General features: G+C 44.5%; 2 protein-coding genes and 1 long non-coding RNA gene across 4 annotated transcripts in view; 2 read left to right on the forward strand and 1 right to left on the reverse strand.

The window, feature by feature from the left end:
- otud7b (OTU deubiquitinase 7B) overlaps nt 1–6,591 on the forward strand; it is a 34,107-nt gene extending 27,516 nt beyond the window's left edge. The window contains exons 10-12 of the mRNA XM_023964106.2: nt 110–224; nt 935–1,013; nt 2,243–6,591. Of these exons, the coding sequence (XP_023819874.1) occupies nt 110–224; nt 935–1,013; nt 2,243–3,700 (1,652 nt within the window). The 3' untranslated portion in view covers nt 3,701–6,591. The remainder of the gene's footprint in view (nt 1–109; nt 225–934; nt 1,014–2,242) is intronic.
- On the reverse strand, nt 44–9,510 carry LOC144984387 (uncharacterized). Its single transcript, XR_013648020.1, has 3 exons — nt 9,374–9,510; nt 264–395; nt 44–179 (listed from the first exon to the last, which is right to left on the reverse strand). It is a non-coding gene; the product is annotated as an uncharacterized LOC144984387 (long non-coding RNA).
- The window catches only part of mtmr11 (myotubularin related protein 11), a 33,746-nt gene continuing 13,254 nt past the window's right edge, over nt 6,596–27,087 (forward strand). Inside the window, exons 1-6 of one of the 2 annotated variants that reach the window (XM_023964053.2) lie at nt 6,596–10,047; nt 17,788–17,857; nt 24,173–24,309; nt 24,399–24,468; nt 25,585–25,724; nt 26,862–26,946. In XM_023964053.2, the coding sequence (XP_023819821.1) occupies nt 9,991–10,047; nt 17,788–17,857; nt 24,173–24,309; nt 24,399–24,468; nt 25,585–25,724; nt 26,862–26,946 (559 nt within the window). In that variant the 5' untranslated portion in view covers nt 6,596–9,990. Of the gene's footprint in view, nt 10,048–17,787; nt 17,858–24,105; nt 24,310–24,398; nt 24,469–25,584; nt 25,725–26,861; nt 26,947–27,087 lie in introns of both variants that reach the window. The other variant, XM_078932612.1, reaches the window with a different exon arrangement.

A 27,087-nucleotide genomic window follows, 5' to 3' on the forward strand; every position in this document is an offset into this window, starting at 1 on the left:
TGCTGATTCATTGAGTTTTCAATGGTTGACCAGTTTTGTTCATAAAATAGCGTAAAACTGAGCCTATTTCTGGGATTCTCCTCTCATCCTGTCTTCTCGTTTTCTGCAGTCGTGATCCCGCTCACCGACTCCGAGCACAAAATGCTGCCTCTGCACTTCGCCGTGGATCCTGGGAAGGACTGGGAGTGGGGAAAGGATGACACGGACAACGTGATGCTGGCGAGGTAAAAAAAACATAACCAAAATAGAAACACCTACACCACCTTGACGTGCTGCTGTGGGCTCGCACATGCGCAGACGGTGCAGTCCTCCTTCCATGGGGGTCAGGAGCAGCACGTGTTCACCGGCGTGCGCTGGCCCTGCAGCACTAAACGACGGCCTCCAGCCACTGACGCCTGACTCCAGATTAGAAACAACAGGATTAGCTAGAAAGACTTTCTATGAATGAGCGCGAGCAGCCAAAGCTAGAACAGCAGAAACTGTAACCTGCGACATTATCTATGCCATCTGGAGACTCCGAGAACGCCTGCTGAACTCCAAATGGTCGGCACAGATGATATTACACGAGCGACCGTTTGCATGGTTTTGAGAGGCTAAAAGTCCGCTACAGAATGTGAGGGCAGCACAGCCAGGGGCAGTTTAGGCACCTTTTACCCCAGCAGCCACCTCAGTGCAGCCACTGAGCACGCTCTGGGAAAGTCGTCACCCGAGTTTCCAACCTCAGCAGTAAAATAAAACCCTCAACAAACGATAATAACAGGATTGATGGAGCATTCGTGCTCTAAGAATCAATCATACAATTTGTTTACAAAAACAGGAAAGGTGTAAATATTTGTACACAAACCTGGAGTGGTGAGTCAAATGTTTATAGCTTTCCTTCTAAAAGTATTTGCATGCTTCTCTGATCCTGTCTTTTTTTATTTTTTTTTTACAGCGTGGCTTTGTCTTTGGAGGCTAAGCTCCAGATGTTGCACACCTACCTGACGGTCACCTGGCTGCCGCTGCCCTGTGAGGTAAACCACAAAGGATGTCATCTGTTTTTTTGAGTTTCTCTCAGGATTTCTGTCCCACATCAGCTGCAGTAATCTGTGTCAAAGTAATATTTTAGATTTTCAATTCCTATTTTGCTCTTTTTTATCCATCTTTAAAGACCCACTCTAATGAAATCAGCAGGTTTTTTTTTACATGTTCTTGTGGCATTTTTCTGATGATGGAGGGCATTTATAGAGGAAATTAAGCTAAAAATTGCATTTCTGAGTACTCCTATATTCAAATCATTGTGAATCGAGAGCAGACGAAAAAATGCAGTTTGACAGGAGAGCTTACAAACTCTACGGGGTGCTCCTTGCCAATGGTCCCGCCCACAATTTTCGATGAACTTCTGCCGCTCTGCAGACACTATGTCCTAGTTTGATTTTTGGCCAAACACGGCATAATCCTAATTAAAAACCAGTTTGAAAATAGATCAAAAGATGATCAGAGTGAGTTTAATACCTAATTACAGATGAACTAAAACCCCTCAAGTCAGCAGAAATGAGTTTAAAATTGACATATTAGAACAGTGAAATATGTAAATGTATAATGATGGGAATCTTTTAGGATATAGTGATTGAAATGCGTACACCTCCTTGATCATATTTGCTGTTTTTACAGTTGAAAAGAAGTGTTCCCTCGTTGCAAACTGAAAATAACCCGTGATAAACAAAATAAATGTTTCAAGGCAGTGAAACTCCTCATCACTCATTTTCTAAACTTTTCTCAGACAAACATAACCTTTTTGACACGTCTTGTTTGAACTCTCAAAGTTCAAACCTTCCTAGAAAACAGTTCAGTTTTAGAGAATGAAAGCAAAGATCAGATCCCGGTCTAAGATTTCTGTGAATTTGGTAAACTGAATGCATTCTGTACAGGAGAAACGGCACGGAGGACATTGATCGACGAGGTCTACACCCAATCATGACGCACTGTAAAATAATCTTTGTAAAATTGCACTGAAAAAAAATCCCAAAACAGCGAAAGGTGAACTGCGATAAAGTGAGAGAACGTGTTTAACCTTCAAGTGTGTTTTCCTTTTTTTTTTTAATTCTTCCTCATTATGTTATTTAAAATAAACAATCCCATCATCAGCGTAAGGTGAAACTTTGACCATCAGCCAGCCCCTGCTTTTCCTTCCATTACAGTGACGGCATCTTTTCTCAGGTCCTTTTCCCGTCCTGATCTTCGTCTTCCTGTCTCCCTGCAGCAGGCCCCGCTGGCTCAGCCCGAGTCCCCCACAGCTTCGGCCGGAGAGGACGCCCGAACGCCCCCCGACTCTGGCGAATCTGACAAGGAGTCGGTCAGCAGCAGCTCCAACGGCAACGGGGACGCCGCCGCGGGACCGACCCTCAACGGAAACGCATCTTTGGCCAAGAACAGCTCCTCTTCCTCCTCCAGTTCCTCCTGCAGCGGGTCGGGGGGGAAGGACAAAAGTAAGAAGGACAAGGACAAGAAGAGGGCCGATTCTGTGGCCAACAAACTGGGGAGTTTTGGCAAAAGCCTCGGCAGCAAGCTGAAGAAAAATGTGGGGGGGCTGATGACGGGAAAGAACGCGGGAGGGGTCAGTGGCAAGCAGGAGGGGGCAGAGAAGAAGAAAGGCTCATTTAGGGGCAGGGAGGGCAGCAAGGACAGCTCGCCCTCAGCCCAAGCCTCCGAGGATTCTGGGAAAGGTTCCCCGTCCTCGGGCAGCGAGCGTCTCATCGGAACGGGGAGCAGCATGAGCAGCTGTGGGGGGAGCAGCACCGAGAGTGAGAACTACAAGTACAGCGCGGACGTGAAGGTCAGCCTGGGCATCCTGCGAGCCGCCATGCAGGGCGAGAGGAAGTTCATCTTCTCCAGCCTCCTCACCACCAGCAACCGCCAGCCCTTCCAGGAGGAGATGATCCAGCGCTACCTGGCGGATGCGGAGGAGCGCTTCCGGGTGGAGCAGGAGCAACAGCGCCGGGACGCAGAGAGGAAAGGCGTGGTCAACAGCGTCCAGCCCCCCAAGAAGGAGCCGGTTGGTGGTTCGGAGCAAAAGTATCGGCCTTATGAGGCCAAAGAGGAGCTTTCAGACAACCTGTCGCCTCCCTTCAGCCAGTTCAAGTACTCTCCTTTGAGCCCCTCCATGTACTCGGGGGTGGTACCCATCCCTCGACCTTCTTTAATCGAGCCCCCCCCTGCTGCCGTGCCCCTCACTCAGCACCCTTACATGCCCAACTTCTTGGATTCTCGCCGTCAGTTAGCGGGCGGTTCTCCAGCGACTTCTTATTCCGGCCTTCCGTCGTACGCCACCCTCCCCCGGCATTGCCCCACATCGCAGGGCCTCTCCCACCCCCACTTCAACATCTCTCAAGGCCCCTCCTCTTTGAGTCCGCCTCGCCTTGCGCCCTCGTACCCCCCGGAGTTTGACCCGCCGGATTACCCCGGAGCCGAACCCGCCGCCGGAAGCTACACCAACGGCTTCCGGGACGTGAGCTCCACCCTGGACCCTCGGAGCGGGCAGGCCCCGGTCAGACACTACTCGCTGGGCAGCGCGGGCGGCCTGGCGTGCCTGCAGTCCAGCCGCTGTCGGACACCCAGCTGCATCTACTACGGACACCCCGAGACTGGAAACTACTGCTCCTGCTGTTACAAGGAGGAGCTGAAGAAGAGGGAGGCGGAACCGGGCATCCACCGTTTCTGAACGGACCTGACTTCAGCTCCCCGTATAAGAGTGGCCTTTTCGTGTGTCGTTAAATTAGAGCGGGGGTGGGGGGGGGGTGTCTCATTTGTCTCGTTGACCTGGAAAGGTGAAGAGAGTGGATGGAACCAGGGACAGCGGGCTGGTGTTGGACCTTAGGATGAACCGACTGCACTTCTGTTTCATTTTGCTGTGGCTCTTACGTAGGTGTTGTGTATGAGTGAGTGTGTGTGTGTCTGTGTGTGTGTGTGGGAACAACAGGCTCTCCTCCTTTTGTAAGAGATCTTCACCTTGCTGCTGTCTCCTCCTATTGGAGAGAATGTAAATGGCAGGCTGAGTACATGACACTACAGGCAGAAACTTTAGACGTCTGCAAACCCAGGGAAGCAAGCACAAACAGGGACGCTGCGCCCGTCTGCACACGCGTCTGCACACGCATACGTGGGCCGCTTAAGGGTGTGGAAAGCATTTAAATGTCCCATGAAGATCTTTTAAGTGTTAAAATGACGCTGCGGTTAGATGATGCTCGCGTCAGTTGTCTATGGAAACGGCACAGCGCTCGTTGAACTGCTTTCCAGCCTCTATTTGCATTATGCAAACTCAATCTGTCATGCAACGCTAACGATTAACCGCTCGGCAGGCATGGAAACGCACGTCTGCGCTGCCGTCCCTGACCAAAGCCTCACCTTATGTCTGACTCGTGAATCATTATACTGGACTTTTAGGGTGTCAACCTCTAACGATGTTGAGAGCTATTGACCAGGTCAGGCCACTGACCAGCTTTATGGAACAACCCAAACTTTCCTAAAAACAAGGTTTTGGCGTCCCTCTGTTAAGGTCTTCCCGCTTTCCTGTTTTCGCCGCGTCAGGTTGCTGGCCGACTCTGCCTTCACTCATCCGTGCGGTTGAAAGACTCCGACTTCTGCTGTAGAAACACCAAACTAACCGAAGGATTTTAGCTAAATCTCCAGATATGCGTTTTATGTCCCAAAGGGACCTTATGAGTTGGAACAATAGTAACTGTGTGCTGCAGAGCTGCTGTTTGGATGTCTAAAGTGGGTCTGAAAATGCACCGTTCGGTCAGCGGGCCGAGTTCGCAGGTTTCCAGCAGGAAGCTGCAACCCTTTCGTACTACAGGAAGTTATCCAAACGTTTTTTTTTTTTTTTCGTTTGTTTGTTTTTTTCTGGCTTTCGCTCAGCCAAATCCATTCTGCACAGTCCAAGCACTTTCCTGATGTGAGATCCTCCCCGCTCGTCTCTGCAGACACTGCCACCTGTTTTCCAGGAAGGAGAGGCTCTGCGGCGCTCGTGTCGCCCACTGACCGAAGATGCCTTTGTTCCTCATTTGTCCTCTGACAAACCTCAAGTTTGCTTCCTCGCCTGCAGTTTCCTCCACAACGATGCCCAAAGATTAGCGTACGAATTCTGCATTTTGACTTTATGCCCGATGACGTTAGTAAATTAGTTTCAGTCTTCCACCCTCAACACTGTTTAAGATATTTAAATAATGTTTTTGTTTATTTCCCCTTTATTAGTGGAAGTAGTTTTCAGCTGTAGGTACTCGACTTGTGTTGGTTCTGTTTGGTTTTTTTTCTGTCTCTAAGGTTATTAGAAAAGCACAATTCAGTATGCAATTCACTGCCTTGCCCAAAGGAGGGCACTGTTGGGTTTATTTTCTCTGCAGCTTTTGGCTCTTTCTTTCTTTCTTTCTTTCTTTCTTTCTTTCTTTCTTTCTTTCTTTCTTTCTTTCTTTCTTTCTTTCTTTCTTTCTCTCTTTCTTTCTTTCTTTCTCTCTCTCTCAGCTGACAGAAGGAGCATTTTCCACAGATGAAGGTATCTTCTGTGCTGCTGAAGCTGCTAAAACCGCGAGGGAATCTCTGAAATGAAAACACTGACGTTTTCTGGTTTCCGATAATATTTATAATATTTGCATTTACTGTGTGAATGTTTCTGTGTTCATACTTGCGGTTCCTATTGCAAGAACTCTAGAAAAAAAAATGAGACCTTTTTAAAAAAAATAAATTAAAAAACAAAGATAGCTTTGTGCTTTCTCCAAAGTAGTAATCAGATGACAAACCATCCTGTTTTTGTGTTTATTTTTCTAAGAGCCTCTAAAAACGTCTGCCCTCTTTTTTGTTTTTGTTTTTTGGGTATTTCATTATAAAGGAAGCAGAAGGAGAGGTTGTACAAATATGTTTCCATTTATTTTTGTACGGCCATAGTTTTACAGTGTTTTTTTGTTTTGTTTTTGTAAAGGATAAAGAATGTATTTTGTCGTCTTCTTCCACGCGTGTGGATCTGAAGCTCGTCGGGGTAAAAACAGTTTTGGCCGTTGAAGGAGAACCCAGAGGGCCTGCTCACTGCAAACTGACTTCAGTTTGAACCATTGAAGAAAATATATATATTTATAGAAAGATTTTGTTCTATATAGTTTACCTTTTTTGGTAATGTTTAGTTGGGAAAAGTTAGGACGTTCTCTCTCACACGGCTAATTGTTGTGCAGTCTGGCTTTTATTTCTTAGTTTTATTTTGAAACATCTCGAAACCACCGGTCTGCACTCATACACGCGTCTTTTATTTTCTGTCCCTTCTGTGAGAAGCAGGAAGTTCCTAACTCATGACAGAGAACATGGAATACCTGGAGCTGCATGGGACTGAGTCTGTTGCATGCAAACGGAGAACCATTGTACCAAGTGCATTAATAACTTGATTTTTCTTTCTTTTTTGTCCCCGTCCTTTGTGTTGGGTTTTTTTATACATATTTTTATTTTTCAGAGGAGAGCTCCGATGCCGTGTGACAGTGCAATCTGGATAGAACATCTGATTTTATGTTAGATTGTTATTATTAATATTATTTTTTGCACTGTTTGAATAAATTCTCATTGTATTTCAAACTGTTCACTGTTGCTTTATTCTGTTTTTTTAACCTCCTAATTTTTTAAAAGCAAACGATGTCAAAGTTTTAGTAAAGATTCACTTTGTTTAACTAAAATTAGAATTTAGGGACAAGAAGTTTTTTTTAAAAAAATCACACCTAGTCGTTTGGAATTTTGCTAAAATGAGGGAAAACTTCAAATGTGCAACAAAAAAAGAAAAAAGGTTTTAACAACTACAAAAAGTCATTAATAGACTCAAGTTGCTAAAAATGGAAACAACAAAATATGCACAAAAATAGTAATTAAGCCATATTTGTTCATTTCTAAATTAGCTGAAAAATGTTTCAAATAGCTGAAAAAGAAGCTAAATAATCACCGAGACAAAAATTAATTTTAAACATACAAGGTGAACTGACATCTATTCATTCGGCTAAAAAAGAGAAAACCTCAAAGGAAATGTCAGTACCTTAAATAATGAATATAATAAATATCTAATCATAAAGTAGCTAAAGTGGTTAAGACGGCTGAACAGTTGGAGATGCTTACTTATGCTGCAAAGCTCAGTTGAATTTCAAAATGTGAAATGAGCTAAAAAAAAGATTAAAGAAGCTGAAAATCAACTAATTCATGCTGAATAAAGCTAAGAAAGCAAACATTTGTGAAATGCATTTAAATGTTGATTTAAATGCATCTTCAGCATAAAAATGTATGAGAACTGCAAAGACAGGTAAAGGTGCTTTGAAATGCTCATATGTTTAATTGGAAGTTAGAAGAAAATAGGACGGCTGGACAGAAAAAAACCTCACATTCATATCTTTGCCGTGCTAAGAAAACTACATAATGATCAGTGAAATAGGAAATAAAAATGTGCAAGACAGTGAGAAAAAGCTGGAAAACTGCTGAATGAAAAAGTGGATAAATTAAAAAAGAAAAACCTGGAAAGGGAAGTTTTCACTAAATCTGTCTAAAAGTCCAAAACTACAAGCCTTAAATTGCCCAAATCCACAGTGTTGTTAGATGACCCGAACCTTTCATGAGTCCAAATATGATTCCGTATTTTGAATTTGATGTACAAATATTATTTTTTAATTATCTTTCATTTTATGCTTTGCTAGTTCGTTCCCTTAGACTTTAAAGTTAGATCTAAATCCAACTTTTGCATTAAAACCTATTTAAGACAGCAGTTTTAAAAAAACATATTAGATAAAAATCAGCATTTTTGCACAACAATTCTATTGTTTATTTAATTTGTGAATCCGTGTTTTCAATTGAATCATTTTATTCCATATCAGCTGTTTTTTTATTATAGATTTTAAGAAAAAAAGTAATTCACCTTTTTTTCTACAGCATCTTCGGCAGAAAAAGATCAATTTTAGTGTTCATATTTTGCTTTTTAAAGGAAAACACTGGTTTTACTTCATCCAATGAATGCCTTTACCATCAGTATTTAATCACAGGAGCATTTTTCCAGCTGAGGTTTCCCTGGTGGAGCTAAACGGGTGACACTGGGCTCCACTGCAGCCAGGCTGAGCTGTAACTAGGCAGAAAAACTTAGCAGAACTTTCCTAAATTATTCAGCAAAACTGAAAGAGCCAAAAACTTCTTGTTATCTGTGTTCTGGATTACCTTAACCTTGCTGCATTATACATTAGTGAATAACTCCAGCTCAGATGATGCATGCTTCACTGTCTGCCACGGTTTTATGTATTAGAGAAACCAGAGAAGCTCATGGAATATTCAAGAGTTTCCCATGTGGTAAAAAATCCAGACCTCTCTATTATAGTGCAGCAGGACGCCATCTCCTCACCTGACAGCCAGGCAAAGCGTCGCTCAGGATTACGCAGACTTTCCCTTTTCTTCCTGGGGAGGAATTTCTCTATCTGGATTGCCAAAAGGGGAGTTATTGCTCCATAAGTATGAATGAGATCAGAGCAAAGACTTTATGAAAGATCAGAGAAAGGTGCAGCTGGAAAAAAGGGGCTTATGAAGGTAAAATGATTGTTTTTTTATGTTTGAGATGTCAGGGTCAGTTACTGTTTACCACGCTTTTTTTAAAAAGACAAAACAAAACATGTTCATTGTAGATTGTAATTAATTTACATTAAAGTCAATTTTGAGTTGTATCTTTTCCACTTCTTGTCAGTACAGTTTTGTCCCAGTAAGCTCCCTAAAAATGAGTAACTCTTTAATTACTGTGTTGCTAATTTTTAACTGAAATGTTTCTACATTTTCCTTTAATGAACGAGTAAGGAATGACACATTTTTATGAAGATGCCCCCCGCCCCCCCCCAAATGGTAATGTAATGAATTCAGAGATGGTCGTTTCTTATGCTGTCTGAACTCCTGTATGGAAGGTTCTTTCGCCCATAATTCAAAGTTATAGGAAATTCTCTATTGAGAGTTTAATTTTGGAATTTGACCATGGAGTTTAAAAATGCATTTTACAAAATGCTTGGCTGAATTGCAAATTGAATAGTAAATTGCCAAACACATTTTCATTTTAATTATCATGGTATCAAAAACCTATTAAAAATAATAAAAGCAATTTTTTTGTGTGTATAAACAGACAACTTTGGTTATTTTTCTTGTCAACTTATTACTTTTTCTCATAAATTACAAGATTTAAAATTCATTTCTTCTCCTAATTTAACAGTTATGGCTTTTTCTCGTAAATTTACGACTTTAAAGTCGTATTTAAAAAAAGAAAAACTTTTTAAACTGGCCTTAAAACTACCGTCGTAGAATTCTATATTACTTTGAATTATGGACTAAAAACTCTTCCATACCCCTGTTTTTATACCTGTGCCATAAGTGGTGATGGATTCACAAACATCTGGAAAAGCCCGAATAACTAACTTCCTCTTGGGTTTTGGGGAATTCTCCACCTCCACCTCCACGTTGTGAGGGTCTCCTCCCCAGAGCACAAACTGATCCCCGATCCAGATGTACTGCCGCTTTAAGAAGCTCCACACCGCCGGCGCTGGTCTCCGTTTCCCACCAGCGAGTTTGTCCACGATGGCGAAGAAATAAACAAGCGGAGCGGATGGGGCGGCGGTGACCGTGAACGCATCCCTCCTTCACCAACCGCGGCTCCGCGTTTCAGCCGCGCGTGCACCGGTGTTTTGGAGTGCAGATAGCTCACACAGAAGCCGTCATCCAGGACAGCGATGAGAGGAGAGAAAGCAGTTTTCCTGCGGACACTGAACGCCTCAGCAGCAGCAGAAGAAGCCGGCGGCCGGGCTGGCTGTCGCCGCGGACATTTCTGCTCGATTTAGCGGCGACATAAGAAATGAACTAAAGGAGGACCTCGACCCCGATAGTCTCTTAGCACAATAGCAGTTTTTTAAAAAACAAACTTTGTGGGGTTGACCTCCCCTCTGTGTTGTTTTGGTTTCGCCCCAAAAACCGTCGCCAAAGATGTTGACGGGATCAAAAACCACGTTCAAAGTCAGGCAAATGCTGCCGGACATCAAGGTAAGCTTACGCCGACTGACGTGAACTAGTCCCGGTGATTGACACCTCTCAAACCAGCTTTACATGTGAATGTTAAGCATTATTTACTTTTAAAAATACATTTTTAATTGTTTGACCTTCTAGTTTTCATTTTTTCCCTACGTTAACATTAAAATAGTGTAAAGTGTTATATCTTAAAAAAACAAGCATTTTTATTAAATATAACAAGCATTGTTAAAGGCCTGCTCCCGTAAAAATGATTTGTTGCTTTACATGTTCTTGTGACATTTTTAATGATGATAGAGGACACGTATAAGCAAAATTTTCTGTGTATTTCTTCCCTATTAAACAGCTGTGAATCAGGAGCAGACGAAAACATGTCTAAAAAAAGCCTGTAGCTGTGACGTAGTTGCTGCTCTGGGTGGGCCACAAGCTCCCTGCTTGGCTCCATTATGATGCATTCAATTGTGGACAAGGGTCATCATGGCGACACATACACAAAATGACTAGATTAATACGTGAAAACGGTATGGCTGGATAGCTCCAAAATTGCTAACCATTTTTTGTTGCATGTTTGATTTTTTGGGGGGGGGGGGGCTGTAACTAGTAGGAGAGAGTGTAAACAAGGGATGATGGGAAGCCAGGGTAGGTTTACTCCACGCCAACAATTGGAGTGCTATATGTTCTGAATATATTTGCAGGAAACTGATATTACAGACCGAGATCATAGGTTGAACTATCCAGGTTATGTCTATTCTATTAATTTTCCAGAGGCTTTCGGGGTTTAAGGTTGTAAATTTATATGGGAAGGTTGTAGTTAAAACTGCGTTAAAACTGACTCGACTCGGGGTAATCCATTCCCGCCCAAGAACCAGTGAGCCCTTAAGTTTGGCTCAGTACGTTTGGAGCGGACCAAAACACGTTTGAACCATTAGCTGCTGTCCCATGTGCACAATATCTTTGATCGGATGAAAGATCGGGTCAGAACTGAACTGCGTATATGGGCCCAGAAAAACTTAATCCGATTATAACAAAAGTTTACACACGCCACACTTTCGGTCGGGACAAATCATTTGGACATGCGCAGAACTCTCTAAAATACCGGAAATGGCAGTAGAAGAAGAAATGGCTAGTTCCGTTGTAAACAAACAAAGCTGCGGCATAGAGCGAGACGATCTTCTAAACGTGCTTTTATTATGGTTATGATTGTTATTAGGTGCGTGTTCGCCCATAATTTTTTTAAATTTGTACAGTCCGTGCTTTATTCTTGGCCGAACGGACCTGAAGGAAGAGTTAGGATTAGGCTAACACGTGCTAACAACATTTAGCCGTTGAAGAGCTTAAAAACTCTGTGCGTTCAATGCGATTATCTTGGCTTCACGTAAATATGTGGGAATAGCATCAGTCTTTATTTTGTCTGGAAACGATTGGAAACACAAATTCACAAAATCGGAATGAGTCTGATTGGGGCAGAGTATTCCGAACGACGTGTTTGTTTTCATCAGGCGTTCATTCCGAAGCAATTGACTGTACGTGAGAGCTGGACTTAGTGACCCCTCCCCCCCCTGTCGTTCCAAACAGGAAGTTCCCACAAGCTCCAAGAAGCCATGTTATATCATGCAAGTTATGAAGTTTTAAACTGGCCAATCAGATGCTCAATAAAAGTGCGTGGTTGAACGTTCAAAACGATTGACAGATTTTCGTGTTTCCCGCTCTCAAGTGGAAGGGGGTTGGACTACCAACAAGCTGTCTCCTGATTGGTCAGAGTGGTTGCCATAGAAAAGCTGACTCACACCGACTTGGACCAATCACTGCCTGCTAATGCTTTCTGGTTCCAACATGGCGACGTTCACATGGCGAAAAAATAGCAATTGAATTTACTTCCTCATGTTGGATCTGGAGGTACCTAATGGTTATTGTGATTCTTCAACTTTTTATACGGCTTACGTAATTCCAAGGGTTTCTGATTCGCCAATGTTGGCATAAAGCTGCTTCAGAATCAGCCGGTTTACCTTCAAACACTTCACTTTTGTAAAGTATCGCATATCAGCGCTTGGCTGCTTTCCTCCGCTTCAGAATCCTTCAGAATTGCTTTAGTTGTGTAAACCGTTAGAGATACAGTAAAATCAGACTTCAGTAGCAGTTGACTAGATGCTACTGTAAAGCTTTTCTTATGTCTATTTATTGATAGAGGGTAAATGAATGAAAATTAGGACTTTGTAAGGGGTAAAATGCAAGAACTGGTGTGATAAAGTAGTTTGGAATTGGAGACACCATCCTAAACCGTTACTTATTCTTAAAATGACAAAACTCCTTATTCTATGTCACATGGTTCTCACATCCAACACATCCGTTACATCCACCCAAGTCACTCGCCGTTACATTTGGAGCTCAATCTGCTCTACAGCTGAAGGAATCTGGTGTTTGTTGGTGAAAAGGGGTCAAACAGCACATCAGGATGAGACAGGAAGTGGTGTCATCATCCTGTTGGCAGAGCCTTTAGAAGAACAGGAGACGGCGTGACGGTTGTGTTTGTTGCTCCCGCCTGATAAACGAGGGCGTGGATAATTACAGTCCCCGTTATTGGCAGCATGCCTAATTAAGTCGAGGGGCGGAGACTCCTAATCTGCCCTCATGGCGGGGGTCTGCTTCATCGGGGCCTGAAGCGTGGGGACATCGTTCATCATTTTGACAACTCAAGCGGCTTTTGTTTAGGATTACATGGTGCTGAAGTGGCGTGAACAGTTAGTGCGACGCCTTTGAACGTGGCGGGGTCGAAGCGCCTGCACTGCCAGGTTTTTTTGTTTTTGGTCTGTGCTTGGGTATTTTCTGCAGCTCAGCTGCAGGGCAAAATGGTAACAGATGTATTCTTCCCCTTGGGCAGGGCTTGTATGTGGAATTGGGGGGGTGGGGGTTGCGTTTTTCCAACATCTGGGAGTTACCATGGAGACGGCGGTGGGATGGTTCGGGACTTTTGAATATGATTATTAGAATTCCCGACGTGGGTTTCAGGATGAAAACGTGGCCGAGCCTGGGGGGTTGAAGACGTGGAGCAGCATGCTGGGGAGGGCTGATGAGATACAGAGCCCCCCACCCCCACTGGCTGTGATGGCCTTACTCTGGCTCTCTGCATTTTTTGCTCTGTTTCATCCTTCATTTTTAGCGTTTTCCTGGGATGGATCGATTCACTTTCCTCACGATTCGGTTCAAACGTCGATTTTTGGGTCGCCTTAACGTAATAAAACAATAAATAATAAATCCTAGATTAATTTTAGCACAACTGTTTGACACTTTAAATGTAATTGTACTGGTATCCAGTCAGTCTCTTTTATTGATAATAATGCCCTTTTTTTTGCCAAAATTCAAACACCTGTGTTGTTTTCTTGGACATAGTTTCTGCAGACTAGCAGTTGCTCATTGAAATCTGAGTTGTTGAGTAAGCCTGCCCCCTCTTCCTAACATCTTCCGCCAGCTTACAGCCCCTCGCCACCCCAGCCTGAGATTACTGGTGTAACGATAATGGCGAGCAAAACTGAAGCTAGCCAGCCGTACAGTTTAGATCCAGATTCCAGCTCGGACGAGGAAAACATTTCCTGGATCTATTTGTCTGCAGGTGGATGCATCAGAATGGAGCGGAGCCGAGAGCTTGTAGTCCATCCACTGTAGTGCATCACTGCTTTTTCAAACCGCATTTTTTTGTCCCCGTCTACTCCTGATTCACAGTGATTTAAATAAAGAGATACTCAGAAGCATATTAATATGTGTCCTCCATCATCAAAAATGCCACAAAAACATGTGAAAAACACAATTTTTCATGGAGTGGGTCTTTAATGGTGCAACGTGTGGTTCGGTTTTTGTGGCATCCCTCGTGTTTTCCAGTTTTTGGTACCTTTAGACCTCGTGTTCAAGTGGAATATCGCGGATGTTTTATTGAAACGGCAGATCTGAACCTTTTGAACAAATGGCTGAAAACGGTGACGTCCAGGCGCTCAGACCTTCTGCTTTATGGGGGTTCAGCCTGCCCCCCCCATCCCCTTCCAGTTCTCTCCATCAGCTTTGAAACGGTTGACATGAAAGGCCTTCAACACAAAGCCCAGCAGAAGCAGCTTTGCCTAAAGAGGATCAAATGAGTGACAGAAAAATCCCGCTCTCACAGTGGCGGGTTCAGCTGAGCACCAGCCGGCGCTGCTGCTGAAACGGAGCAGAACAAAGGGGCTCCTGGTAAAATCAGGGGCAGATTTATGGCTGCTGCGGGGGTTCATTGATTTGACGCTCGGTTATAATTAACCAGCAGCACTGAAGGAAAGCTCTGTCCATCAGGGTCTGCTCTGAATGCGTAATGACTCCATTGATCTCTCTCACGGGAGTAACACTGTGTGTGATCAGCAGCGGGCTCTAATTCAGCTGAGACGGCTGCTCTGTTCGTGCTCACATGTAAACATCCATGCTATCAGGAAGAGGCAGTGCTGCTGGGAGCAGGACTGTCTCGCTGTGTCAGGAAGAACCGCAGGACTCTGACGGCTCAAAGCCTCGGCAGCCGACTTGTTGTCGAGTCAGACACGGTGAGACGTGAGAGCAGCCCCGTGGGAGTCGGAGATGCTGTCGTCATCTTTGATCGGATGGTCCACAGATGATATCTGACTGCTTCTGACGGTATCAATTTAGGGTTTGATCAATTGATCAGGAATTATTCTAGCAGGAACTTTCACAAACCAACATGTGTGTAGGAAGGATTTATTATTTATTGTTTGATTACGTTACACCAGGCTGAGTAAAGCCAACTAGAAACGGTTTTCTTCATTCTTACTTGGTTATTAGTAAAGTAAATATAGGATTTTTCTGAATTTTTGTCGTACACAAATGCACATATATCGAACCGATACCAAACCCGGGCTTAACCCGGAAATTTGAACCGAGCCGTGGGGAAAGTAAACCGTTTTTCTGCCTAGCTAATACAAGATTTGTTTTTGGCCTTAATTATTCTGAGGTCAGTTTTTGTAGGCAATATCTGTCAAACTTGAAAAGAATCAATAAAATAAAAAAACATCAGAAACTTCTTTCATTTTTTTCTTTTCTTATTCACACATAAAGAAAAACAATCCTCGGTTTATTTAGTAGAGTGGATTCTATTTTCTGAAACAAAAGAAATGGCCATGTATGCTCACCGTGCAGCACAATCCCACTCTTTTTTTATATATATATTAAGGAAAGTGAGCTCAAATGAATACTGTTGCCATGGTTACAGGGCAACAGTATCCTCAGTTTTGAAATGGAGCCTTTCAAAACTATCCCTTTGCCTATGTTGAGAAAAAAAAAAGAACCTTCTTGAGTCACATCAGAGAAAAACCTCAAATCCAGCTGTTTGAGGGTCATTTCCTGCAGACAAGTGTCCGTAAATGTTCTTTGCATGTTCTCCAGCCTTAAAAGATGGATCAGAAAAGACTGTAACTCGCCCCAACGGAGCAATATTATTAGATAATGTTATCCTATTAGAGTGAAGTGTTACAGAAATGACTGCACAAGGGCTACAAAAAGGTTATTGTTGCTATGGTATTGTGGTGTGACCCTAACTCCGCCTGTTATTGTGGTAAAGTGGGACAACAACAGGCTGCCTTCGAGTCACAGAGGAATTTAGGGCGGGGCAGGAAGCCCGGGTCCCGTCATCCAGCTTTCATCTTTTTTTTTTCCCAAGAACAGCAGGATCCTCTACGCAGCACTTCCAGCTTTATGATCTGTGTGATTGCTGACGCACAGGAGAGGGGAGAACACGAGGTTTCGCTTTGTGGCGGCCCTCGTCGGCGTCTCTCATGGAGACACCAAACGTTTGCGGAAGATCCTTCACAGGAGCTCAGACATCTGCTGTGGGACTTTGACGGGGAGCAGAAGGAGGCGTTTGCACCCGTTTCAGTTCCTCAGAATGTGAAATTTCTGAGGAAAGTTTCTGTTTTCTATTCTAACCTCCACGTGTTGGTGTGGTTCTCATTGAAATGGATTTGAATTCAAGTTTGGCGAAATGGAATCAAACTCCTCATTTTGTTTAATAAAAGGAAGCAATGGCTGAAAGACGGAGAGAGCGCAGATAAAGAAATGTGAGGAAATCCTTCATCCGATGAAAATTTAAGGAGCAGCTGCTGTTTAAAATTTCATCCTCAAAATGTCCACTTTATCAAAGATTTATGGATCATTTTAACCTGCATTTGAATCCAGTTCAGTCATATTTATGTGCGGACACATTTGCTGTTAAATTGGCACCAAAAACGATCTATTTCACGGTTTTGTTTAGGCCTTTTTTTTCTGGTCAGAGCAGGAGAAAAGAAGAATCAGGTCTTCAGTTGGCTGTAACACGCAGAGCTCCGGTTTTTCCTAAAATAAAAAACTCATCCCTGTTCAGCCAAAGTGCCGTCACTTTCCTTCCAGCTCCACGTCAGGCCGCCGAATGTTGTTCGCATTTACGAGAGCAGAATCTAAGCAAACCCGCTGCTGTGCATGTCTCATCCTGAATTCAACAATGGCTGCAAATATCAAAGCCTCTTCCCCAAAAAAATGCACTTGGCCTGTGGTCAGGACATTAAAGCCGTAGTCTGGCTGCCGTTACCGGGGAAACCGTGAGCAATGGAAACTGCAATAACTCTCAGCCACTGAGAATGGAAGGAGGAAGAGGAGGAGGCAATGGAAGAAGAAATAATGGTGACTTAAAACCGCACAATGAACAGGAGGATGAACAGTCAGCAGAAACGCTGGAGACGTGGTTTTGGGATCCTCTCACAGTCACGGCGCTTGTTTTTGTTTTGTGTTTTCTTTTTTCTACATCTGCTGCTGCTTTACGTCAAAATATGAATGTCAGAGGATCTTCTTCTGTCCTTATGTGCACCCAAGTCCACAGAAAACTGTAACCCCCCCCCCAGCCCCTCAACAACAAGAGATCCAAGTCCCTTTGGATCCCTTTAAGAGCCAGAAGGAATCCAGCGACGGGTTTCTGTGGGTGCTGGAGAAAGTGAAAAAGCTGCAGCAACAATGTTCTGGCAGAAGTGACGTTCAAAAATGTGTAGCCGTGGTGGGTTTCTGTTCCACTTTTTACACCAACAGAGTGGATTTATCTTTATTTTCAAAGCCTGCTGGGTTCTTTGGCAGGGAAAGTGCAGAACCTGCGGGTTTCTGCAGAGAAAACATCAGCCGTAAACGAGTGCAGCTTTTCATGGGCAGACTCCAGCACACTGCAGAAGCTGCGGCCATAACGCACAGACTAAGAGGATCCCTTGTTGTCGTTTGCACATCACGGGCCGACTCAAAAGCTCCCTTGTGTTGGGAACAATGCTGGGGCTTAAACTCAAACCGAAGTCATGGTTTCACTGTGGTCAGAAGTGCTCGTTTACAGCTGGTCTCCTGTTCCCGGCCTTCGGCGTGCAGCGATATTTCAATCTGAACGGCCTTCATGGGGGTGTCGGTAATGACGTTAAGTGGAAGCATATGTGCCGCTCGCTGATACTGAAAGGCCTGTGCGGTTCTGTTGGGTTTGGTTTCTACTACAGACCGGAGAAAGTCGCGTTTGGTTACCCGACTATCCAGAAGGAAAACATGGAAATCACTGCGTCTTTGTCTGAAGGCACGGAGGAAAACATCTTAGCACACACAAAAAAAACAAAATAAAAGCGGACACGCGCGCGATATTTGTGTCTCCTCCTTTTAAATGTTTGTTTTTTCTGCTGTTTCTTTTTAAGTTGTGCTCAAACTCCAACATCTTCTTCTCTGTTTGTCCTGAAGGAGAGGATGCTGAGTCAGAGCAGCATCACGGCGCGGAGCCGGGAGATGTTTGGGCTTCGCTGTCTGCCAGGTGAGCTCAGCATCCAGGTGCTGTTTTGACCAAAGCGCTCATTAGACATCTACCTGTGCTTTCACTCATTTTCTGCAGCTTCAACAGCAAAACCCACAGTTTCACACAGTTTTAATCCTGATAAAAAAAAAAAAAAAGTGGTTTAAAGATGGTATCACAAACACACCTGGAAAATCTATGATGACGGTAAGCTGAGTTTTTCACAATAAAAGCACATCTGCTTTTAAATGACCATCGGAAACTCGACGACAAACGAATAAAGATCAGAAAGTCTGTATCACGTTTGAAACTAATCTATTGTAGCTAATTGCATGTACAGTGAAGAGATTTTTGTGGCTTAATTTAGTTCAAATGATGTGTTTTTATTATTAATAGATGTTGCTGCAGTGTGAAAAGACTACAACTGTATAAATTTAGTTGTAGATGAACATAAATGTAAGCAGACATTTTTGTTTTGGCCATGCTTGTCCTCTGGCGTCTCTTGTTCCGGGTGGGGCACATTGGACCCGGGGTTGGGGGACTGTGGGGCAGGAGGTGCTGGGGACAGCTCGTGCTGCTTAGCCCTTGTGCTACCTTGTGGGGTCCAGATGACCCCACCCTTACATTGACGTGTTATCCCTACCAGGGAAAGGGTGGGTAAAGGTGGAGAGGATTTCATGGACACCAGTGAAGATCAAGAATCATTGAAGAAAAAAGGGTCAGCGCACTGTTTAGTGGGGTCCAGATGACCCCACTCCCAACGTTAATGTGCCTCCGGGTCATCTGGACCCCACAAGATAGCACAAAGGTTAAATGCTGACGCCCCAGCCAACAAAAGGACAGGGCGGACAGCGCCTTCTGGGTTCTCTCTGCTGTAGTTCTATATAACCATTTCTATTTTATTTGTGTTATATTATGAGGGGCTTATTTTATAATTCTAATGCGTGTGTGGGAATTTTGTGTTCTTGTTTGTTTTTTATGTACAGCCGCTTGAGCTGTTCTCTGAAAGGTGCCATAGACATCAAATCAATTTGAATTTGTAGGTGAGCTGTTGATTCGGTAGAGACTGGAGTCCGTATGTCAGCGATAAATACTCAAGAAAATCAAAAGCGGAAATGTGAAATGATTGTAAGTTGTGTAAAATGTCTGTTCACTTAATTACTGCAACGCTTAATAAATCTCGGGTTGTTCAATTTTTTAATTGATCTGTTTAAACAAACTAACACATTTTACCTGATCAGTGATGCAGTTATACCGTTTTTAGCCAAAACCAAAAGTCATTTTATTGGACATAGTTTCTGCTGAGCAGCAGAAGCAGAAGTTCATTAGAAATTCCCCTCCGAGTTCTGGCTGTGCTTGTTTGCGAGGAGTAAGCCTGTGCTGATATCCCATCATGCCTTTGTTCACACTCTCTCTCACTAGCTTACAGCCCCGCACAACCCCAAGCTAACATTAGCGGTTCAGCAAAAATGGCGAGCAATATCGGCGCCATCCAGCCGTACAATTCTGATCCAGATTCCAGCTCAGACGAGGAAAACAAAGACGTTCATGGATTTATTTGTCTATAGGTGTATGCATGCATCAGAATGGAGCGGAGCAGGAAGCTTGTCGATTGTAGTTTTTATGTGACAACTACAAGCTTTTTTCAAACATAATTTTTCAGTCTGCTCCCATGATTTAGAAAAGACATGAAAACACATTGTTAGTTTTAATTTTCCTTATCGATGTCCTCCGTCGTGAGAAAAATGCCACAAGAAAATATTCTCAAAGACTTGTTTCTATGGTAAAGCTGCAGGCAGCAGGTCGTGCTGCAGCCAGACTCTTTGAAATGAGGAAAGCAGACAATCAGAGTGTAGAAGAGTGGCAATTTTGTGGTCAGGAAGGGGGCAGTACTCGCACCTCACTAATGACCTTATGGCTTAAGTATCACCTGTACGTCATAAGTGCGTGATTATCCTTATGCTTCACAATACACTTTTCCCACGCACGACAATGGTACGTTCCATTTTTGAGGTGGTCCTATGAGCCTTAAGGAAACTGAACGACACATGCGCTCCCTTCAAGGTGCGGCCGCTCTCCTCTGTGTCCCTCCGTGGGCCCGGAAAACCCAAAAACCCGTATCTCCCCAACGTTGGAAGTCATTTTCGGGACTTCTTTACTGGGGTGAATGGCGTTATTATTAATCTGTACTTATGGTCAAATTTGTGCACAGATGAGTGCAAGCTACTTTGATTGACAGACATCCGTCAAACCAACGTGGATTTTCTGTTGTCACAGTGACGTCATTTCCTGCTAAAGATTTGAACGGCCAAACCGTTTCTGTCCTGCCATCTCTTTCCATCAGATTTTGGGAATGTCAGCTTTTGACACTCTTCGTGTCTCTCTCTCGTCCTTGGAATGGTCAGGCGTGCGTGTGAAGGATGGAGGAGTGTTTGTGGAGCAGATGCCTCTCTTATCTTTTATAGTATTTTTTTTAGAGCCCCCAGCACTCTCTTTCTGTCCATCTCCATAAGGTCCTCCGCCCTTTTCACCTCCCTGCTCTCATCCTTTTGACTTCTTATCTCCCAGGAGAAAATGTCACATGGATTGGTTTTGCAGGGGTTTGTTTTCCTCAAACGCTTTCTGCTTGATGTTTGCTGGCTTTCGGCCTGCCGTTCTCCTTTCTCCACCTTCATTCCAGTCAGATTAGAAACACAGCTGTTCTTGGGTAGCTGGTTGGTCTGGAGCTCTTTTCCTCAAACTGGAAGCAGCTGAGCTGCAGAGAAGGTGGTGTGCCGTCTGAGCTGGGCTTTGTTTTCCTTTCTTCAGAGGTGGAGTCTGGTTTGTGAGTTGGACTCCGTTTGTTGTAAGACTTTCAGAGTGAAGGTGAAAGGAATCGAGTTGCACCTGTGCACTCTCCCTTTCTGCCGCTCTCGCCTTGCAGAACACACGTCTGTCGAAACTACAAAGGACCTCTCTCTCCTGTGAGGAAAGTCCTCCATTCACAGTGCCTCGTACGGTTTGGTTTGTCGGGCTCCTCTAAGGATCAGAACGAAGCAGCTGTGTCTGCAGATGTTTCTGTCCACGCCGTCACGGCGGCGGTGTCATGTGACAACGCGACACTGGACCTCAGAAAGCGAGCCGGCCTGCAGGAGAGCAAACGGCTCAGGGCGGCCCCAGCGGCTATAGGTGGATCATTTACCCTTTCAATGCTGCCATTGGGGGTGGGGTGGGGGTGGGGGGTGGGGGGGGGGGGGTGGGGTGCACTGTCCATTTACACACAATGCCGCCGAGCTGGACCCCCTTCGGAGCGCCGCCACGATCCATGTTTCCAGGGTCTAGCGTTACCACAGGATTAAGGGCGGATGATTGATGAACAACAGCTATGCAGCAGATGTTTCAACCCTTGTACTATCCTGTGGGGTCAAAATGACCCCCCCTCCCTTGCATTGATGTGTTATCCCTACCATGAAAAAGGTGGATAAAGATGAAAAGGATTTCATGTAATCCATGGACACCAGTGAAGATCACAAATCATTTAAGAAAAAACGTTTAGCGCACTGTCTTGGGGGGTCCAGATGACCCCACTCCCAACGCTAAAGTGCCTTGAATAGCACAAGAGTTAACAACATCTGGACCAGTTGAAGAAAGCATCTGCAGGTCGCCTATTTGAGGAAAGGAGCGGAACATAAGACTCCGCCCCTCAGCGACAAGAATTTTAGCTACAGTTTTCCTGATACACTGTTCTGTAGAGGTATCCCATAATAGCCTGGTCGAAGGCCCCCCCCCCCCCCCCCCCCCCCTCTTCTTCCGTTGGTCTGACCCCTTCTGCTCTGCGGATCCCAGCTGCAAATGAGAGAAAAATGTGACCAAAACAAGAATCTGTTTCATATCTCCACCAACTGGGAGTTCTGGATTAGGTCTGACGAGTCAACATTGTTTGAAAAACTTGCATAAATTAGTTTTTTTTTACTATTTTTTTGTGTTAGTGAATTTGTCTTTGTCCACACACTGGTTCCGATTCTGTCATGAAAATCAAAGGTAAAACGATGCCAACGAGCTTCTCTGGGATAACTTCCAGAATGAGCGGCAACCATTGACTGTACATGATAACTGGACTGAGGGACCCCTCCCCCGTTGCAATTAAAACAGAAAGCCAAAATCCCATAGACTCTTCTAGAGAAATAAACTGTTATTACTCAGTCATTTTATTGGTTAGAACAGCCATTCATTTTCTGATAAATTTTTTTAACATCTTCTTGATAATCCTAATTTCTTCCTGATATTTTTTCTTCGTAGTTCAACTTATTTAAATTATAAACTGACCAATCAGATACCTCAAAAGTAGGTGGAGGCTGCTGGCCCCCACATCGACTGTTCATAACGTTTGACAGATTATCCCGAGTCCATATTTAAGTGGTAGGGGTGTGGACTTCCAACAAGTTCTATCCTGATTGGTGAGAAGGGTTTGCCATAGAATGGTCGGTCTGAGCCGACCCATCGCTGCTTACTAGCAACGTCTGGTTCCAACATGGTGGTGTCCAGATCACAAGAAAGCGGCGACTGAATTGACTTCATTAGGGTGGAGCGCAAAGTGAATCTTTGGTGACGTCACACCAACTCAGTCCAGTTTCTGTATACAGTCAACGGGAGCAACCAAAAGAAAAAAGATATTTGAATGACCCGCTCAAATGAGAATGATGTTTAAGTGTTTTTAACATGTCCTTGCGTCATTTTTCTGATGACGGTGGACATCTAAAGAAAATTAAGATGAAGTTTTTTTTAATTCAAATCATTGTGAATCAGGAGCAGATGGAAATGGTGAAGGGAAAGGAGGGCGGGGTTGATCTATGCCAACAACTCTGAGGCAAATTTCCAATGAACTCCTGCCGCTCTGCAGAAACTATGTCTTGGAAAACAACCCAAGTTGTTTGATTTTGGCCCAAAACGGTATAACCATAAGTAAAAGACCACTGAGAGCTTCTTCGAAAATAGAGCTAAAGATGATCGGAGTGAAACTTTAATGTAGTTTCGCAAATTTTCATTTCAGTTTGATTTGAATCTTAGGTTTTAAGTCCTGTTCGTTGCAGCTCAGACTTTGTTCAGGGCTTGGATTTTCCGTGGCATCAACACAGAACCTAGATCTGCTCAAACAAACAGGGAGGCAGCTAGTCGACGGGTCATCTGCGCTCCTGTAAACATGGCCTCCACAGGGAGCAGCTCTGCTGAACACTCACAAAGACCTGCTGCCTCTGTGGAGCTTGTTTTCCGACTCAGAGCCGAGGCTTTAGTGGTGAAAAAACAGCTTCTAAATTGAGAATCTGCTCCGGTTTAGAACTAGAACCACTCTCAACCACTATGGTGGACGAGCATCAACACCGATGCTATTTTTAAACCTTGCTGTTCCAATTCTGTCTCTGCGTGCTGCCCACTCTGAGGCTTATCGAGCTGCATCGGCTGCACCTTTCCAAACACTCTTCCATGATCGTGGTCAACGGTAAATGGGTTGTTTTTCAGGGGGTGTGGGCTCAAACATCTCCACTTCACTCCCTGATGACTCCAATCCTCTGGTTAAAGAAAGTCTCCTCTCAGGAAACAAAGACCTACAGGGCTGTGTTTGCTGACCCCCCTCCTCCTCCTCCTCCTCCTCTTCCTCCTCCTCCTCCTCCAACATGTGGTCGACAGGGATGTTTTCAGCTCCAGAAGACGCTCAAAGAGAGCGTCAACACAATCGCCGCTCGCGGCTCAAAGACGCAGTTAATGAGGGCGTTGGGGAAGGGGGGGGGGGGACTTCCGCTCTCTGTCGCAGCCTAAACGACTGTTTCATTTGTGAAAATGGTCACTTCCTGTTAGCTTCCTGCCCCCCTCCACAACACGCTGAATAAGCGAAGAGTCCGGAAAGCTAAACTGGAAGGTGAAGTTTTTCATATTTAGAGAACGTAGCAGCCCGCCTCTGTTTCATCACACGCTCCTGTCCTATCCTTGACTCTGTTACCATGGAAACCCGCTTTCTGGCTGGCTATAGGCTTTCATCTTTTCCCCCCGTGAATGTGTTGACGTGTGGATGTTATTTGTGACCCCCCCCTCCTCCAGGGTTTGATGTTTGTGACATCACTGAGATGGTTTTTAGGAGCCTTTAGTGCCTCTTATTGTTCTCTGGTCACGGGCTGCTAACAATTCTAGGACATGTTTGAGGACCCCCTCCCTCTCCTTCGTGACGCCGTCTGCCTACTTCCTGTTGTGTCCTCTGACCTCATCTCAATCTGTCGTCCTCTATGCGAACACGTCAGACCAGAGATCCTCAGTGAGGATCAGTGTATGATGGAGGAACTCATGGCAGGCGTGTGTCTCCACCAGGCGAGTGTGTGCTGCAGAGAGCTCTCATGGTGAGGAAGAAGCTGACGGCCAGAGAAGGTCGAGGCTGGATGTCGGGGACGCTCTTCTGCACCCACTTCAGAGTGGCCTTCGTTCCTCAGGACGGCCCCAAACCCGACGTGAGTCCGTTCGCCTCCTCCCATCCGAGCCCATCCAGCCGCGAGGTCGTGGCGTACGTCGAAGACTGATGCTGCACATTTTCCTGCAGGACAACACGGACCCGGTTCTTCTGGGAGATCACGATGTGGCTTTGGCGTCGATAGAGAAGGTCGTCGTTGGTGAGACTTTTTCTTTTATTTTAATGGTTTACAGTGAAACTGCAAATAAAGTTGGAGGGAAAAACATCAAAATGTGACGATTATCCGCATGTTTGTGATATGCTGCTTATTACAGGAACATGACAAACACCAACAATGTAAACAATGTTAGGAGCACAACCAATGACTTTATGTAGACACATACTTCATCGTAGACACAGTGAAGACAATTGGAATGGCAAAAGAACGAGCTGCAAACACAAAAACAATAAAATCGGGGAAACCATCCATCTTCCTCCGCTTATCCGGGACCGGGTCGCGGGGGCAGCAGTCTAAGCAGAGATGCCCAGACTTCCCTCGTCCCAGCCACTTCCTCCAGCTCCTCTGGGGGGACCCCGAGGCGTTCCCAGGCCAGCCGAGAGATGTAATCTCTCCAGCGTGTCCTGGGTCTTCCCCGGGGCCTCCGCCCAGTGGGACATGCCCGGAACACCTCTCCAGGGAGGCGTCCAGGAGGCATCCAGACTAGATGCCCGAGCCACCTCAACTGGCTCCTTTCGATGTGGAGGAGAAGCGGTTCTACTCCGAGCTCTCCGCGGGTGGCCGAGCTTCTCACCCTATCTCTAAGGGAGCGCCCAGCCACCCTACGGAGGAAGCTCATTTCAGCCGCTTGTATTCGGGACCTCGTTCTTTCGGTCATGACCCATAGCTCATGACCATAGGTGAGTATTGGAACGAAGATCGACCGGTAAATTGAGAGCTTTGCTTTTCGGCTCAGCTCTCTCTTCACCACAACGGACCAATACAGCGACCGCATAACTACGGACGCCGCTCCGATCCGCCTGTCAATCTCACGCTCCGGTCTTCCCTCACTCGTGAACAAGACCCCCAGATATTTAAATTCCTCCACCTGGGGCAAGGATACTCCACCCACCGCGAGATGGCAAGCTAAAATCGGGGAAACAAAAGAGAAAAAAGAAATAAAACTCATCAGGAACAGCAAACCTCGTAAAAAAATATAAACCAAAGAACAACCTTTTTGGACACACGTGTTTGTTTTGCACCTCCGTACATGTGTTTTTTAATTTAAAATGTTTATTTTGTTGTTGTATTCTTGCTAAACTTAGCGTTTTTTCTCAGTGGGGCCAAACAGAACCAAGTTGGTGAGTCCAAACTCCTCGCTGAAGTTCACTCCGGAGGAGCTGCTGCTTTACTGCAGGGACATGCGGGTCATCTGCTTCCTGTTTGACCGCCTCACTCCGGACGCCCAGGTGTTAGAGGTGAGTCCAGGTCCACTGATGGAGGCGGAGGCTCCTACTCTCCTAACAACACCGTGAAAACCACAGCAATTCTGCTGGATTCCAATGGAAAGGCTGATTTGAACTTCCAACCTTATTATTTGTGTAGCGGCTCTCATTTAGATGAAACACAAAGTGTTTTACATAAAATAGACTTAAAAAAGGCAGAGGGTTAAAAAACCATATGCACACAAAGGAAATAGGATATTAACTAGACCTGCATCGCAAATGTATCGTGATATCAAGCTGTGCAATACTCTAATTGCAAAAGTTGGCAACATTTGCTATAAAAGGTAACCTTAAATGTGCTAGAATGGCGAGTTTTCCTTGAGTTTTCCTGGAACTTTTGTTTTATGTTTAAGGTGATGTGCTCGCGTGATAACTTGTATGTCTGATAGATTTACCAGTTTTAATACTAAAAGCTGTTTTCATATGGTGTTTTTGACCTTTACAGGTTTTAGTTCGTGTGTTTTACGGGTGTTTTAAATCTCTTTTAAGGTTTGAACCTTTGGTCCTACATTAAGTCACTGTGTGAACTCCTTCTGTTGATTTGCTGTCATGCTTGTATAGAGTTGTATGTGAGGGTAGTTTGCAGCCACTGGTATTGTGCAATTTTTTACATTTTTTTAATAAATCTCATCAATTCATTTCGAGTGTACTGGTGTAGCTGTTTACATTCTTACATTATTCTTTATTTTATTAGTAGTATTTTATTTTTTTTACTATGTTTACTATTTTAACCATAGTTTTTTTGTTGTTTTTTTATTTTACTAATATTTATTTTATTATGGGAAGCACTTTGAGATGCTCTGTAGCATGAAAAGCACTATACAAATAAAGTTGAATTGAATTGAATAGCATTGAAATTCGGTGTGAAGGGGAGGGGTTTCTGCCCCACGTTCATCCTGAGATCGAAGCAGCGGCGAATGTTTGAGCGCCGCTCTGTCTTTCAGTGATCGTGTTCTTCCTCAGATTCAAGGCTCTGGTTTCTGTCGGACATCGGCGTCTCCGAGCTGAAAGTTTTGCTCAGAGAAGATGATCTGCCTCGTAGACCACTGAGCTTGAAAGGTGATGACCCTGGTCGTTTTGATGGGCTCTGTGCTTTCTTTCCCTCCTCAGATAACCTACACCATCGCCAAGACCTACCAGCCTCTCAAACCCGGATCGGTTTTATCGTTCCAGAACGCTGCGCTTGGAAGTGTGGGTGAGCACGCGGGCCTCACTGCTTTTTGGATTCTTAAGGAGTCAGGATCTAAAATAACTTGAACTCTTGAATTTTTTTTTTTTATAAAATCCTGGAAATTTTAGTTGATTTTTGCCAGGAAAATCAGGATGAACTGAGCGC

Source organism: Oryzias latipes, chromosome 16 (assembly GCF_053564925.1).
Source record: "Oryzias latipes strain Hd-rR chromosome 16, Olatipes_Hd-rR_3.1".
NCBI lineage: Eukaryota > Metazoa > Chordata > Actinopteri > Beloniformes > Adrianichthyidae > Oryzias > Oryzias latipes.